Source organism: Gopherus evgoodei, chromosome 2 (assembly GCF_007399415.2).
Source record: "Gopherus evgoodei ecotype Sinaloan lineage chromosome 2, rGopEvg1_v1.p, whole genome shotgun sequence".
NCBI lineage: Eukaryota > Metazoa > Chordata > Testudines > Testudinidae > Gopherus > Gopherus evgoodei.
The window spans coordinates 84,484,703-84,500,413 of NC_044323.1; the positions used below are offsets into that span (position 1 = coordinate 84,484,703).

Consider the following 15,711-nt stretch of genomic DNA (forward strand, 5'->3'; position numbering starts at 1 on the left):
CTGGGCTGGGCTGGGAGGCCGGCGTGCACGGCGCGCTAAGCTATAGGAGAGCTCTGGGGGCAGGGGAGAGCCAGGGCCTGGGATGGGGCCCTAGAGAAATCACGTGGCCCTCTCTCCTCTAGTGTAAATCCTCCCCCGCACCCACACACCCCGCTGCCAGTTCCCACCATGTTATCCGCACGCCCCACCCGCTGGTGTTTGGGTTCCAGCCCCAGCTGCTGGAGTCCTTTATTCTGCCTAGACCTCGGCTTTCACACCGCATACAAGGGTCCCAGCCCTCCTGGTTGCAGAGAAGAGCTTGGAAACATGATGCAACTGCACCCACGGCTGGTTGGGGGGGGCGCAAGGCCCAGTGGCTAATCCACCACTGTTGCTACCTCAAAGCGGTTAATGGGTCGTTTATGTCTCGCTGTTGTCCTTAGAATTCTTAATATATAATAAGCACTGTCTTACCAGCTGGTGGCAGCTCTCTTACATATGTAAATTGCTGTTTGTAGGATATGGTAGGCCTGCTTTTATGTCACAGTTTACTTTCCAGGTTCAACTAACGGATTGGCTAGGGAAACTGAGACTCTGGAGTTCAAGTGGCCTCACAGCTCTGTGCAATACCTACTACCTGTGGTGTGTATGCGGGTAGAGATGTATAATTTTGTGTAACCAGAGGTTATTCCATAGTAATGTACAAATCCTTTCATAATCTTCACAGCAGTATTAAGTATAATGTTCTGATATTAAGGGATTTATAAAACTAGATATAGGCATTGTACAATACACAAAAGGAAAGGCCCTGATTTGAAGCACTTAAGACCTAAAACCCCCCATATATATAAAAATGAGGACACAATGAGACAATGGGCAAAAATATATTACAGCAATTGGGGGAGAGTTTAAGATATTACTGCCTTTTTTCCCTGCTCCTATTCTGTGTTTTCTGTTTTTGATTGTAAACTCTTCAAGACTGGGATCCGTCTTACAATGCTTGTACTGACAAGCAGCCTTTAGGGCAGTATAGCAATATTGGTTTTATAATTCCCACAGTGAGCACAGAGTACTATTGAAACCTGCAACAGCCTTGCTTTCACTGTGCCAGTTAGATGTTTTCCTTCTCTTTAGCCCTCCTATCACAGGTGTTGGTTTTAGATGCACGCAGCCTGAGGCCAGGGACATCAGAATGATCTTTCCATAGCCTGAAGGTGACTTTGTGCTTCAGAATTACCTTGACCTGCCACTTTTTCTCTAATCTATTTCTACATTAGGCAAGGGTTTTGAACCTTATCAAGCAGCAGCTGTGTGTAGCAGATAAGAGCCCAACTGTTGACTCCACCCCATGAGCCTTCTGATCCACGGCTGATGCTGAGCCCTGCAAAAATCTCTTCCTTTTGTGACAGCACTAGCAGAGCCAGGCTGGTAGACCATGTTTGTGGAGATGAAAAGGTAGGGCTAGGGTAACCAGACAGCAAATGTGAAAAATTGGGACAGGGGTTGGAGTAGTAGGAGCCTATATAAAAGACCCCAAAATCAGGACTGTCCCTATAAAATCAGGACATCTGGTCACCATAAGTAGGGCTGGAGTTACTTTTAAGGGCCTAACATAGACAGACTGTAGAATCAGTGGGGCTCTGTGTAGTACACATGGGAATTGAATCATGAAGAGTAGAAGGCTGCGGACTTTTATGCCATAGTGGCACATAGTGGCACATGTTCATGCTTTTAAGATCTACAGGTTTCTCCTGGTAATTTCACTTACAAAATATACATTTGTAGTAAAATCAGATTTACAAAAAACAATTTCACCTTATGCAGGTTCCATTTTAATACCTCCTCCTCCACATACACATGCACACTGGAAAGAAATGGCTGACTATCATTCCTTCCCCAAAGAGCTTCAGTTCTACACCCCACAAAAAACAACAGCTGCGGAGCTTCTAATCCATGAAGTTAGATTAGCTTTCAAAGCATAAGGAGCCAGAACTGGGGTTTGTACAGTACATTTCAGACTTCAGTTCTGTAAGAGAGGTTGAAGAAGGGGAGTGATGGTATAAACCCATGCAGTAACTGTTCTCTGCTTAGCAGGTTACACACAGCTTGGGGCATCAGAACTTTATTTTTTAAACTGAGCTCAACGTCCAGATTCCTGTGCTGCCTTGCATCTTGTGCTCAAACCCAGAGGCACTAGATTGGATGTTCTTTGTGGCAGGGACTTTTTTGTTCAGCTTGTTCACCACCTAGCACTCTGGGGGCCTTGCACTTGTGTAGTCATTTCCACCTGTGCACAGTGAATATCCATCCTAAGGGGAGCATTTTGCCTCCCCCCACCCTCCTTGGCATTGGTATGAATGACTATGCAGGACCCTGAGTAGTGTCTAAAAATGCCCCAAACTCTTTCACACATTCTCTTTGAAAAGTGCCTGGGGATTGTTAATTTCCATAGGAAGCCTGGCAAAGGGGGTCTGCAGTTGGTTTCCTATGGAGGCCGTGGTTTGAGCATTGGCCTGCTAAACCCAGGATTGTGAGTTCAGTCCTTGAGGGGACCATTTGTGGATTGGTCCTGCTTTGAGCAGGGGGTTGGACTAGATGATCTCCTGAGGTCCCTTCCAACCCTAATAATCTATGATTCTATGAATAACATTAACAGAGCAGTTACCTTCCTCTCCTCCCATGACTGCCAGGTTAGGGATTCCATCTAGTGTTGCCTCTAAAGGCTAGACCCTTCAGCAGCTTAAATATGAACGTGCTTTATGTCAGGCCAGATGTGGAGCTCAGTAGTAGCAGAATCTGCTAGCTTGGTTGGGAAGGGGGAGGCTGTGCACAATAGTGGAACAACTCCTGTGCCCTGATTCCATGCCAGAGAAACCTGCTGACAACCATGCCTCTCTACCCAAGGAGGCACCTGATAACTCCTGCTTCTATAGCCCTCCCTCCCCAATCCTGGAACATGAATGTCTCAGCAGATAAGGTGTCAGCAAAGGGCCCAGCCATGCTCCTAAGAGACCGATTTCACAGGAGTGGCAGATACCAGCTGGAGCAGGGAGTTAATGTTTTTGGCAGCATCCCCTGAGCAGCAGGCTTCCTCCAGCAGTAGAGGCTCCTGTTCTGTGTGCCCTTCAGTCAGTATGTAGGCGCTCTCCTCTCTGCAAGGGCAGTCAGCTTAAATAATCAAGTGTTTTTCTTGCTATAAATGTTTACTGGAGATGTTTACTTAAGCAAGTGCTCAAAGCTAGGGGCACTGAAGGGGAAATGCGCTCCTCTCCATACACAGATGGGAAGCTTTTTGGGGCAGGAGCTGTAGTTTGGTTCTGTTTATGCAACACCTGGCACAATGAGGTCCTGCTCCGTGACTGGAGCTACGAGAATAATAATGAAAGTTCTCAACAACTCCTTTTAGAACAATACTATGCAATTCTTCTAGGGTGCACCTGCTTAGGAAGAGACCGTCTGTCTACACAGCAAAAAAAAAAAAAAAAGCCCTGCAGCACCAAGTCTCAGAGCTCAGGTTACTGACCCAGGCTTATGCTATAGGGCTAAAAATAGCCCAGGGAGCATCTCAGAGCTCAGGCTCCAGGAGACCAAGCCCAAATGCCTACACAGCTAGTTTTAGCCCCAGAACATAAGCCTGCATCACTTCAACTGGGCTCAGATTCGCTGTGGTGGGTTTTTTGTTGTTTTGCCATGTAGACGTAACCTGACTGTGCCTCTCCTGCAGTTTCCCACAAGGCTTTTTGTCCTCATTGCTTTAGTAGAACTGGTCCCCATGGAAGTCAATTGAGCTGTCTCGCCTCATTCCCCCACCCCACACACTAGGGAGGAGTGTGTTTTCCATCCGTTTCTTAGGTGTCCTAGTGTTCTTTAAAAAAAGAAAGGCACTGAAACTAAGGCCAAAACATTCCCTGCCCTCCCTTGGGAAGAAAGTGAAAGGAGTTACTAGTCCACAAATGTAAGTGACAGTGTAGAATAAAACCTTCTTGCATGATATGTTTTATTACAGACGCATTTGCATCCACTGGAGTTAAACCTGGATAATGGTCCAAAGCTGCAGCTCAATTTAAACAGTGCCAGGAAAACAGCTGGTACAGAAAGGCTGCAAATGGAGTTTCTTAAAAAAAAAAAAAAAAAAAAAAGACACTCCATTTCTCAAGTCCTTTTTCTGGCCTTCCATCTCTTAGCTAAGTCATATTTCAAGCCGTCAGTGCTTTTGCCCTGCCATGGTAGTCATAACAAATGCCTACAGACAAAGAATAAAGCCAGTGGAAAATGTCTTCTTCCAAGACACTAGGTCATGCTGTGGGAAATACAATCTAAAGCACAAGGGAAGAGGTGAAAAGGCCTTTGCTGCAAGCCACAAAAGAGATGTCAGTTAGGTTCCCAGCTATGATATCCAACATCAAAGCTACTGTGCAAGGTATGGTAAAACTGCATTTCCCAGCATTCCTTTCATTTTCATTTCCCCCTTTCTCACTCTAATACATGTATTAATACATTAAGCAAACTCTGAAACAAATGGTTACACGGTGCCCCTTGTAGCATTCTCCTCTATGCCTTCCCCGTGGGTGCAGAAGCAAAATACACTGACAGATAACAGGACGAGTGTCAGATGGCACATGGTGTGCCCAGTCTACGATCCCATGCCACCAGGGTAGAAAGCTGTAGAGTTCTGTAGTACAAGTCCAATCACTTCTTCCCCAAATGCCTCAGCTGGCTTCTGTGCAAAGGCTTCTCAGGGCACATAGGACTATTCTGAAGGGGTTTCTTTCAACGGTCTTTACCGTAACCATGTAGTTCGTAGGACACTGAAACCCTCCCATCTTCCAAGGAAGTTGAATGATACGGTCCTCCTGGGATGCTTTACTCTGCAGATGCAAGGTCAAAACCTTCTCTCTGCTACTTGCATTTGTGCCAGAGAGGGCACGTTTTGCAGCCTAGTCCCCTGGATCAGAAATCGTTATCGCTCTACCATGGTGGAACAAAGATCCACCCACGCAGAACTGGGAAATCACATCTCATCAGCTGATGTAGGTGAGCAGGAGAAGGGCTTAGCCTAGTCTCCTCCACTACAAGTCCTTCAGGATTTCAGCCCCATTTTTGCCATCATCTGCTCATATAAAGTCCATGCCATCGCTGCCATCAGAGTGCGCCGCAGGGCACGGGGGACGCCGCCACGGAAAAAGCCAGCCAGTCCATAGTCCTGCAGGAGGAGACAAAACGAACATCAGCTGTCTCACTTCATTTAATTCCTAGACACCTACTGGATGGCATAATCCATGGCTGCACTGAAATACATTCTGTACTAGTCCCTAGTGCCTGAGAAATCCATGCTCACACAGCACTCAGCCAGAGCAACAGCCGCAGGAAAGGGAGCTCTAGCATCACTCAACTGCAGCAACTCCTGCTGATGAAGGAACAGCAGTTACTGGACAGCTCCTATACCGTGAGGCAATTACAGAACAGTAAGAAGAGGGAGGGGAACCACAGGGCATGCAGGGAAAGCCCCACCTCTGCATGGGCGGTGGGGGGGGGAAAGGACACGAAAACCACTTCAGGTCACTTAATATAGTCACCAGCCTCACTTCAGAATTTTGTGTCAGTTAATACTTACAGAATTGCCAGGGGTGAAAGTAAGGTGGTACAGGAAAGTGGCCGCCAGTACCAGCCCCTACCACCTTACTTTAAAGCACTGCCACTGACAGCAGGGCTGCCGACGGGGGAGCGCAAAATGGGCAGCAATGTTAAAGTGCTGCCATGACAAAGGACCCTGCTTAAAGCGCTGCCGCAGCAGCATTTTATTGTCACTGCCCCGTTTGTGCCCCCCAGACTGCCAACAGGGGCAGGGGGCAAAAGGAGCAGCTGCCCTGGGCTGGTGATTTAAAAGGGCCCGGGGCTCTGACCGCTGCTGCAGTAGTGGGAGTGACAGCCAGAGCCCCGGGCCCTTTAAATCACCGCTAGAGCCCCAGGCGGCGCGGGCCAGGCAGCGTGGAAGGACTGGCTGGGGGATGCTGACCCTCAGCCCCACCCCTTCTGCCAGAGGCCCAGTCCTTTCAGGGGGAACCTGGGGAGCCCGCAGAGCCGGCCCCCATACCAGTAAGTTTTCAATTTTACTTTCACCCCTGAGAATTGTCCACAAGTATTTTTAAAGCTCTGCCTAGGATTTACATTCATTAAGCAGAAAGAGAAATTCTGAATGGGAGCAAATAGAGTCTAAGCAGAAGCGTGGCTAAAATCCAGATTTAAACAGACCCAAACTTTAGGGAGGAGGATTGATATGGACTTGAGCAGCAAAATTCAACTCAGATCTTACATTCTGATTTTGCAGGCTCTCACTTGCAACACAGAAACAGTCTAGCCAAGAGTCATCTGATCAGCAAGGTAACCCAATGTCAGGACAACTGTAACCCAACTTTGATGTTGTGTAACCCCTAGCATTGCATCACAGGAGTTGTGAATCACATCTTGGGCTAGCATCCAATGGACATACAACTCTGGGGCCAAATACAGGTCGATGAGTGCCCCACTGGGGTATCCACTGCATGCATCCCCACCCAGTTCCTTGGATAATAAATCTGTACATTCACTTCTTGCTACTATTCAAAGGACAGATAATTGTTTTATAGCCCATTTAGCCTTGAAGCTCATGTTTATAAAGCAGCATATTACAAAAATCCTCCTGCCTCAGTCTGGCAATCACAGGAGTACTACAGTGATAAGCCACGGATGTCAGCAGCCCTGGACTGAGTACAACCAGATCCTGCAAGGTTATTTGCTAACACAATTGAAGTGAAATCAGTAAGTACAGTCAATTAACAACAGTCTAAGGGTAAAAGTGCTCTATCATGGAGTGAAGAAAGGTGAAGTGAAACCTTTAGTCATTCGATGGCTCAGGATACAAGTTAGATTATGTGTGAGGGGTGAATGTAACATATCCAAATGCATATGACTGTTGTCCTCTTTTTATTCACTCACTCCCCATGCTCAGCTAGAGAAAGTGTTTGCTTTTCCATGGGATTCATTCTGTGTACATAGGTAAAGGATGGTGGAGCACCAGGAATAACCAGGTGATGGAGAAGTTATCTAGCACATTAATTTTCATACCGCTCAGAAGGAACAAGAAACAAACAACAGTAGCACGTTGGACGCTGATATGGATATCTGCTCCATGGGAACTGGAGTTGGACTACCAACCAGTCATCAGATGGGAGTAACTTCAGTCACTACTGACCCAGGCTGTATGTGAACCAGTGACCGAGAGGTGAAAAGTTCAATCTCCCACAGCATAACAGAGGAAGCATTTCAGAAGCTATACTGCGTTCACAGCAGTATACCTAGTAATAACTCATTTGAAGGTCTGCTTTAGAGATGAAGGGGAGAACCTTTTATCAAATCTGCATCTCTGGTGAAGTGACCAGAACTGATGTTACATTCACACAATCTTCTCAGCCTCACCTTGAAGATTAAGGCAATGGCCTGCCCTGTCCAGCGGTACTTTTCAGGTGTCAGCTGCATGTGGGTTTTGATTACATCAGCAGGCTGTGTCGCCAATGAAGCCATGATTCCAGCAAAGATTCCACAGCTGAAGTTCACTAAGGGGGTGAGTGCTGGATCAAACTGGTCTGGAATGGAACAAGACAGCTTAGTCAGACATAATACAGTACAATACTGTTCTGTAGATAGTGACTTTCTTAGAACCTGTATCCAAACTAAATAGTTATCAAATTATAAAGTAGATAACCAAGGAAGAGACTTTTCAAAGGAGATTAGCAAATAGACACACGAATGCTAATTTTGGCTAAACAAATCACTTCCATTGGGACTGAATTTGACAGACACACAGAGCTAAAGAAAGGCTGTTTTATAGGGCAGAAGCTGCAGAGGAGAAGGCTCTCACACCAAAATCAGGCAAGTCTCAACTTAGCAGAGATTGCAGGAGTGTTGGGGAACTATACAATGTACATGAAAATGAGCAAGTGTTCCCCACACACAGCTCTGCCAACTCCTCATCCCTAACTCACAATACCATTTGCTTGGTAACTGCATCCCTGAAGTATCTGTCTCTACTTTGCTTGTAGGCAAAACAACACTTCACCATGAAGCGTGATGCATTCTGTGTGCAATCCAGACCCGAGTCCCCTGAGCACCAATGTGAGACCTAGGTCATTTTCATTTAAGACTCCTCCAGAACGTGAGCATCCAGTTCTCTACAGGTGGAACACTAATGCCCCACCTTAGCCCTACAAGGGATCCATTTAATCAGAAAAAGGCCAAAGTAAAGCATGTAGACAGAAAGGAAAGGATGCTGGGAGTGAGAAGAACCACATTCTCTGTTATTACATCCACATTCAGCATTACCCTGAGGTATAACTTTTTTGGTCTGGGTGTAGAACATCAAATAGATGCCGGAAAAGGGTGCATCACGCAGGAGCGTTGCAGTCAGACCACAGAACAAGCCCCGGGCCCCTTCTGTCCGATAGATATTCCTCAAGGCTCCATACACACTCTCATAGCCATACTTCCCACTCTGCAGAGAACACACAAAAACAGTTACCTACATGTCAGATATAAGGTCCCTTGTGCTGGGACATCATTACCGAGCAAGCCTTGAAGTGAAATCACCTCTCTACACATGAAGGGGTGTACGCTTACCTCCGACTCCTAAATGCTTCCAATACACCACCACAAGGGCAGCCAGCCAGATTTCTCCTTTCCCAAGGCCTATCACATATTGTACTTACAGTATATTTTTAAGCATATTCACAAGACGAGATGACATAAGAACTATTCCAGTAACATCACAGCAGAGCCAGAGAGCAGCTGTCTTGCTACATTATCAGCAACAGAGCTTCTCACACGCTTTAGCACTGATATTTTATCAGCTGCTTTTTCTATAGCAAATTTACTTCTCCCACTCCATCCACTTCCACTGGCTGGAAGATTTAACCCCAGTCTCCTCGCAGAGCTAAACATGGTGCCTTCCCAACAACCCCACCAATGATGCAAAAGATGAGGAAGGGAATTTGAACTTCTGCATGGCAGATCCATGAAATGGAACTAACACATATAAAATAAATATACACCATACAGTTACTAGATATCACAGACCAGCCTTGCAAGAGAGTTAATAGCCAAGATACAGCCACTCTCCCCCACTCCTGCCATGATGATGATGATAAAAATATTATTTCTTGCTGAGCAAGTAAAATATAAAAGAAGTTATTTACCCCAGGTGTGTGAGCATGGAGAATTTTTCAGTCCATCTAGGTTTCAAACCATACCCATCATTGCAGAATTTAAGCACCTTACGCAGTATAGAAGCAGCATATAGGATCTCAGTTTCTCAGCCCCTGATACTCAAGACAGATGAATTTTTTGTGCTATAGGAGAAGGTATGAAACCACAACACAACACATCAGAAAGTTTTAGAAGTAGGAAAATTGTGACACTCACCTCATATCTTGTCTTCACCACGGTTATGGGCAACATGCAAACCGCTGCTACTATACGGGAACTAACACCCAGAAAGACAGACTCTAGGGCTGTGGGGGAGCGGTCTGAGAGAAAGTACTGCTTCATCTTGTACAAGGTGCTGAAGTAAATCCCGACCCCAGGGATGCATCTTGCAAAGGACTGCAGAAGAGTGAAAAATGGAGAGAAAATAGTGGGGAGCGAGAACACACTACAGAACACTAATAAAAGGGAGCATTCAACTGGCTGGGAAGCTTCAGGCCCCAGGGAGGACCACTGAAAAGAAAGAACTGGTACTCTGAAAAAAAGGAGAAGAGGTGTAGGGCAAAGTCATGACTCCACTGAAGTCAGAGTTTTGCTATTGACTTCAATGGGGCCAAGATTTCACCCAAAGACTCCATCCCCAACTACATGCACATTCAGGAACTGAAACAGGCTTAGGCCAGTGCACCAGCCATTACAGATATATAGGCCAAGATCTGTATAGGTATTTATTAGACATGTCTTCCCCTAGGCGTTGCATGGCCTAAGTAACATAGGCAGATACCTCCCAGTTTCAGAAGTGACTTGGGCACTTAGGAACCTTAGACCCACTGCCCTTCAGTGAGAGACTTAGGCTCTTAAGTGCCTAAGTCACTTTTGACAATAGGACAGACATTTAAGTTGCTTCAGCCTTGCAACACTGAGCAGAGCAACATTTAAATACCTTTAAAATTCTAAACCATACTTACTAACACATGCTAGGTAAGAAAAAGTCAGGGTTAAGATAATCACTTACTGGTGAGACCCCTTTCCAGAGCCCTAGGAGGCTTTCTGTGCGAACAACCCTAATGAACAAAGCTACCATCCCAACATGACCTGACCTAGAAGGAAAACAAGAAAGGAATTAATAGATATATTACAGCTGTTACCCAATAGGACCAACCCTACATCGCTACTCTAGTCCTCCCTCACCCACCCAGAGCGCTCCAGAGATATACCCATATATTAGCTATAGCACCTTTAGAAGCTCTTTCTCTATTCAGCCTGTTCTTCCTTGTTCATTCAATGCTGCCTCCATGCATGGTTTACAATGCCACAATCACTCCCACTGGGGTTATCTATGGATTTTGACAGCATACTTAGCATCACCACTATGGAAGCAACTATGATATCACAGTCTACTATTAGTGACATCATAGTTCATCAGCACCGGAGCGACTGTAGATTAACAATGGATAGGGTCATGGATGAATATATCAGGCAAGAGGAAGAGGTTGGTTAGATATTGACACACCAGTTCCCCATGGGGTAAAGGTATGTAGCAGTCATATAAGATTTTCCAGAGCATGGTGGGCATCAGTGAAACCACATGGGCCTACCTAGGACAGCTGCTTCAAGAGTGTATGCAGTGCTCTCAGCTATACACCTCCCAGTGCTATGGCTGAATATCACTACAGTAGCTCTCGTGAGAATAGGGTCTCACTACCATCTTTCACTTTGTAGGCTCCTTCAAAGTACCTCCCCTCTCACATACATACCCCATTCCATAAAGCTCTTCTTTCTACTCTGCCTGCCCAGCTGTTAGCAACACTGAGATCCTGCCCTCAACTCCAGGGCCTGGCCAGCAAGAAAACAAGACAACCCACTTCCCCTCCCCACCGCACCCCAGACAGCAGAAGCTTCAAGCCCTTACCCATTGACGGAAGGCTGCAGGGTCTGCAGCCGGGTTTTAAGCAGATCTAGGGGCTGGAAGAGAAGGGTGGAGCAGGTCCCACTGATGGAACCACACATAAAGGCCTTTAGCACTGGATGCATCTGAAAGAGAAGTCCTGGCTTTTAAAAAAGTCTTATATGAAGACTTAACTGGAAACAGCACAGGAGATGAGTATTCACTAGTTCTGTGGGTGATTTCTGAAGGCAGGGAGAAGCATTTGGTGGATGAACACTGAGCAATAGCAATTCAGTGTGCAGGAATAGTTGCCTAAAACCTCTCTGAAGTGTATACACAAATACTGTGTGAAAGGTGTTACAAGTGCTTTTTAATTTATCTTCACGGATTTCCTCTTCACAGTTGTGTACAGTGCAGTATAAGGACCTCAACAGAACAGAATAAAAGCATGTATTGGCATAAGAACATAAGAGTGGCCATAAAGGGTCAGACCAAAGGTCCATTTAGGTCAGTGTCCTGTCCTCTGACAGTGGCCAATGCCAGGTGCCCCAGAGGGAATGAACTGGTAATTACAAAGTGATCCATTCCCTGTCGTTCATTCCCAACTTCTGACAAACAGAGGCTATGGACACCATCCCTGCCCATCCTGGCTAACGGACATTGATGGACCTATTGTCCATGCGTTTATTTAGTTTTTTTTTTTTTTTAAACTTTGTTATAATCTTGGCCTTCACAACATCCTCTGGCAGAGTTCCACAGACTGACTGCATTGTGTGACAAAAAATACTTCCTTTTATTTGTTTTTAAACCTGTTGCCTATTAATTTTATTTGGTGACCCCCTAGTTCTTATTTACTTTCTCCACACCAGTCATGATTTATAGACCTCAATCATAGCATCTACACAGCTGCAATGCAAAATATAGAATACACAGCAGGCTAGAGAAATCCAAAAATAAATCTTGCTCTACCAAGCAGATGCTAAAAAGTGAGGAGTTACTTGGAGGGTGTTGGGATGTGCTCAAAGCAGAGTATAATGTCTTCTCAGCAGAAGATCGAGACACTGTGGAAATGCAGAGTTAATTAATTTTCCTCTCTTTCTCCTCACTCCACTCCTTCAGCTCCAAATCTTGCTCCTAAGGTAGGTTCTTTCCTGATCCAAAGAGGACTTAAACATAAGCCACAAAGCAAGCCACAGGCTTACTTTAAATAAAACCACCTCATATGATTCCCAAGAGACAAAGAGCTCCTGTGCCCTCCGCACAAGAGCCACGTCAGAGAACACATCCTACTAACATAACACTGCCCAGACACACCAGAGAACCTCCTGACTAGTGATCATGTTCTCAGCTTCTCTGGATGTGTTTAGCTGTAATAATAAGTCTTTTATATCCAAGTGGCTTCTAATATTTAGTCTGGAGCATCTTTCTCTCACTAATGGATATCACCGGACTCCCATGTGAGGCTTCCCAAGCATTATCGTCATTAGAGTATTAAACGAAGAACAGGCCATAAACAATAAGCTTTCCCCCATTCTGTCTTGGCAGTGGCCTAGCCAAGGCATTATGGTAACTACGAGCTCTTTTGTGGGGAAAAGAAAAAGACTCAAAAGGCTGCACCCCGTGCACTTGGGAGGTCGCCTAAGAACCTGGTTTCCCTGAACACCCTGTCTGGCCCAGCACAAGGCACCGGGAAAGAGCAGAGGGATTCTCCCCTCTAAGTACTGAGCCACCCACTCCGCTTAGCCAGGACAGGAACACGCCCGGCTGGGCCTGACAGAAGGTCACAGCAGGGGTCTGGGGTCCCCCATCCACGTCCCGGCCCCGCCCTGCCCTGCTGAGCTTGGGAGAAGGGCTGGGATCGCAGGCCTGGGGCATCGGTAATTTCGTAGGCTCCGCCCGCCGCCACACTAAACACTCTCCTCATTGCTACTTGCGGGCCTGCCCGGACATTTACGGCAGCGGCCCGCAAAGGCAGTGATGTCAGAGGCACCCCTCTGAAGCCAGCCAATCACGGTAGGAGAGCTCCAGCCAATCAGGGGAGGGGAGGGACCCAGAGTTCTGTTAACTCTTTCCCTCCCGCTCTGAGCGGGAGAGGCGGCCGCTACGACATACCAGGCTCGCTCCGGGCCGGGCTGCGTTCTGTCCTGCGGCTCAGAGCAGCCTGTAGCGCCCCGCACCCCCCCCCATACACGCTGCGACAATCCTTAAACCTCCCGCATACTCCTCTGCTCCTGCAATCCCACAATGCACTGCACTGGCACCAGTCACCACCCCCGCACCCGTCTGTGTGTGCTGCGTTACCCTCCAGCCTGTACCGTGCAGCCTCCCCGATCTCCTAGTGCACTGTCCTGTGCATCATGCAGTACCACACAATCCTCCCCATACACTGACATTCGATTAACAGCACACCCTTCCCCTACTCTGCATTCCCATCCATGCTATACCTTGCAATCCCCAATACGTTGTCAGCATGCTTCAAAGCCTCCCCATGTGCCATGCAGCCTCAGCAAGACATTTCATTGGACTTACCCCCGTTATATACCATATAGTCCCCGTGGTATTGTAACTCATTGCTATACAACCTCTACTGCTCTGCACTGCCCCGTTCTGTATGCCATGCAGTTCTCCTATTGCATCCCAGTACCAGGCACACCAACTGCACTCCACCATGTGACACACAAGTTCTCTGGCTCCAGTCATGGTGCAGCCTTGCACATATCACACTGCATATTGCATACCCTCTACACACAGTAAACACTCAGCACTGTTCCCCACTGTAAGCCATTCAACCTGTAATACCGAACTGCAGCCCTACCATTTAACAACCCCCATGTGATCTCTTCTGAACTGAAAAGACTGGATTTATCTACATGAACTCGCTTAGCTTCCGGTAAGATAAATCCTGCAATACCCAACACAAGCATGCAAAGCTGACTCTTAAAGGGACAAATTATACACTGGAGTTTTTCAGGATGACAGGACATCACTGTCGTTCCTTCCCTTCTCCAGATTTTCTATTCCAGGGATTGTGGCATTCAAACAAAACCACACCCATCACCCTTTTCCATTTCATTACCATTAGTGTTTCCATCTTCTCTCCTACATCTTGAGACTGGAGCAGCGAAGGCCTGGTTTTCTGGATCATTTAAGAAGCTGGACATAGAAATAAGGGGATGATGTTTTATAAGTAGTTAAATAGATGTTTCCCCCACCCTCTCCTTCCTGGAGATAAGAAAGAACTGGGTCTGAACAGAGGCCAGCAGGCAAACAAGGGTTGTGAGCGTTTAAGTGATCATAATTTTTGGTAAATCCTCTTCACATCTGGGAGGAGCCACTTAATTCCAAACTCAATTCACATTTGGTGATTATCATTTTTTTTTTAAAGAAAAAAGGCACATCTGCAATTCAGGAACAACACAAGAAAACAAAGCACTTCGGATTTGCCAGAAAAATAGAAACTACCCTGAAAAAATGGGAATTATTTTACTCTCTTCGTTAATATTTAAATGAATACTTAGCACACACCCACGCACAAAGTTCCTTGATTTCTCTGCCTTTTCTGCTCTTGCAGTTTCTTTCCCATCTGGTTATTTCCTCCCTCATTAAGCAGTTTCACCCCCATGAGGTGTCTGCCTTTTTAAGTCTTTGTACTGAAATTCTTGTAAATCCTTCTTGTTTTAGAATACTTCCCACAGAGGGGTACCCAAACGCTTATCTCCTCAAGTGCTCCTTCTCAATCTTTACCTGGCCTTCCCGAGGTCATATTTTAAAACAAAACAAATGACTATAGTCACCTTTAAACTCCAGGAATCCTCGTTTGTGTGATATTACATATGCATTTCCACAACACCTAACACGGTAGTGGCTGGGCTTTCGTTAGTAGTCCGCATACAGGCTGCTAGCCTTCAGACAGTTTGCACTCTGCTTTCAAGGAAACACCAAATTACTAGTCTTTTTCCCCAGTGTGCTTCCAGGTTGCTCACTTTGCTCTTCCTTGTGTGGGTGCATACAGGAGAGTGTCGTTATAACAACTCTGTCATGTCAGCCTCCTCTGAATCAACGTAAGATCCCTGAGCCGGAGCTGCGTATTGGCAACCGGTCAGCTTCCGGCGTGATAAAGCCTGTTTCACGCTCCATGCCGGAGTGACTCCTGCTACAGCACTCGGATGACATCAGCCGGTTAATGCTGGGTACTGCAGTAAGTATGACAAAAAAAATCAATTTAACAAAACAAAAGAAAATGTTTTAATTTTGTTTCAAAATTTGCCATAACACTAAAAAAAAAAAATCAACTGAACATTACATTTTCCTGGGGAAAAAATCGTTTTTAAGACAACCCCAGTTTTTGCTGCGATAAATTTTCAGTTTGTTGCCGGCAGATAACTGCCTGAGGCCAAGCAACAGCGGGGGGGTCCGTCGCCTGGTGTGCCGCGCCAATAAACACACCAGGGTGGAGAAGCAAACCAAGTTTATTTGAGATCTCAAAGCGGTACAGGGAGATTGAGTCAGATCAAGCACACCTAAAACAAGCAGTCTGTTCCTTTATATCCATGAGAACTTTTCTCACTGACTAGCAATCCCCCGTTTCCCCTCCCTCTTCTGTCGGGCTG

General features: G+C 46.2%; 1 protein-coding gene across 4 annotated transcripts; it reads right to left on the reverse strand.

Annotated features, from left to right (window-relative positions):
* Positions 1-3,952: 3,952 nt before the first annotated feature.
* Positions 3,953-15,146, reverse strand: SLC25A38 (solute carrier family 25 member 38). Of its 4 annotated transcripts, none has more exons than XM_030551216.1 (8): positions 14,627-14,850; positions 14,178-14,254; positions 11,126-11,247; positions 10,229-10,313; positions 9,433-9,612; positions 8,338-8,506; positions 7,435-7,601; positions 3,953-5,182 (listed from the first exon to the last, which is right to left on the reverse strand). In XM_030551216.1, the coding sequence occupies exons 2-8, from the start codon at positions 14,244-14,246 to the stop codon at positions 5,060-5,062; spliced, it is 915 nt and encodes a 304-aa protein (XP_030407076.1). In that variant the 5' UTR covers positions 14,247-14,254; positions 14,627-14,850; the 3' UTR covers positions 3,953-5,059. The 4 variants fall into 4 exon arrangements, with proteins under 4 accessions (XP_030407076.1, XP_030407073.1, XP_030407074.1 ...); XM_030551215.1 differs by lacking the exon at positions 14,627-14,850 and adding an exon at positions 14,896-15,146 and having other exon boundaries at positions 3,958-5,182; XM_030551213.1 differs by lacking the exons at positions 14,178-14,254; positions 14,627-14,850 and adding an exon at positions 13,631-14,139.
* Between the last annotated feature and the right edge of the window lie 565 nt (positions 15,147-15,711).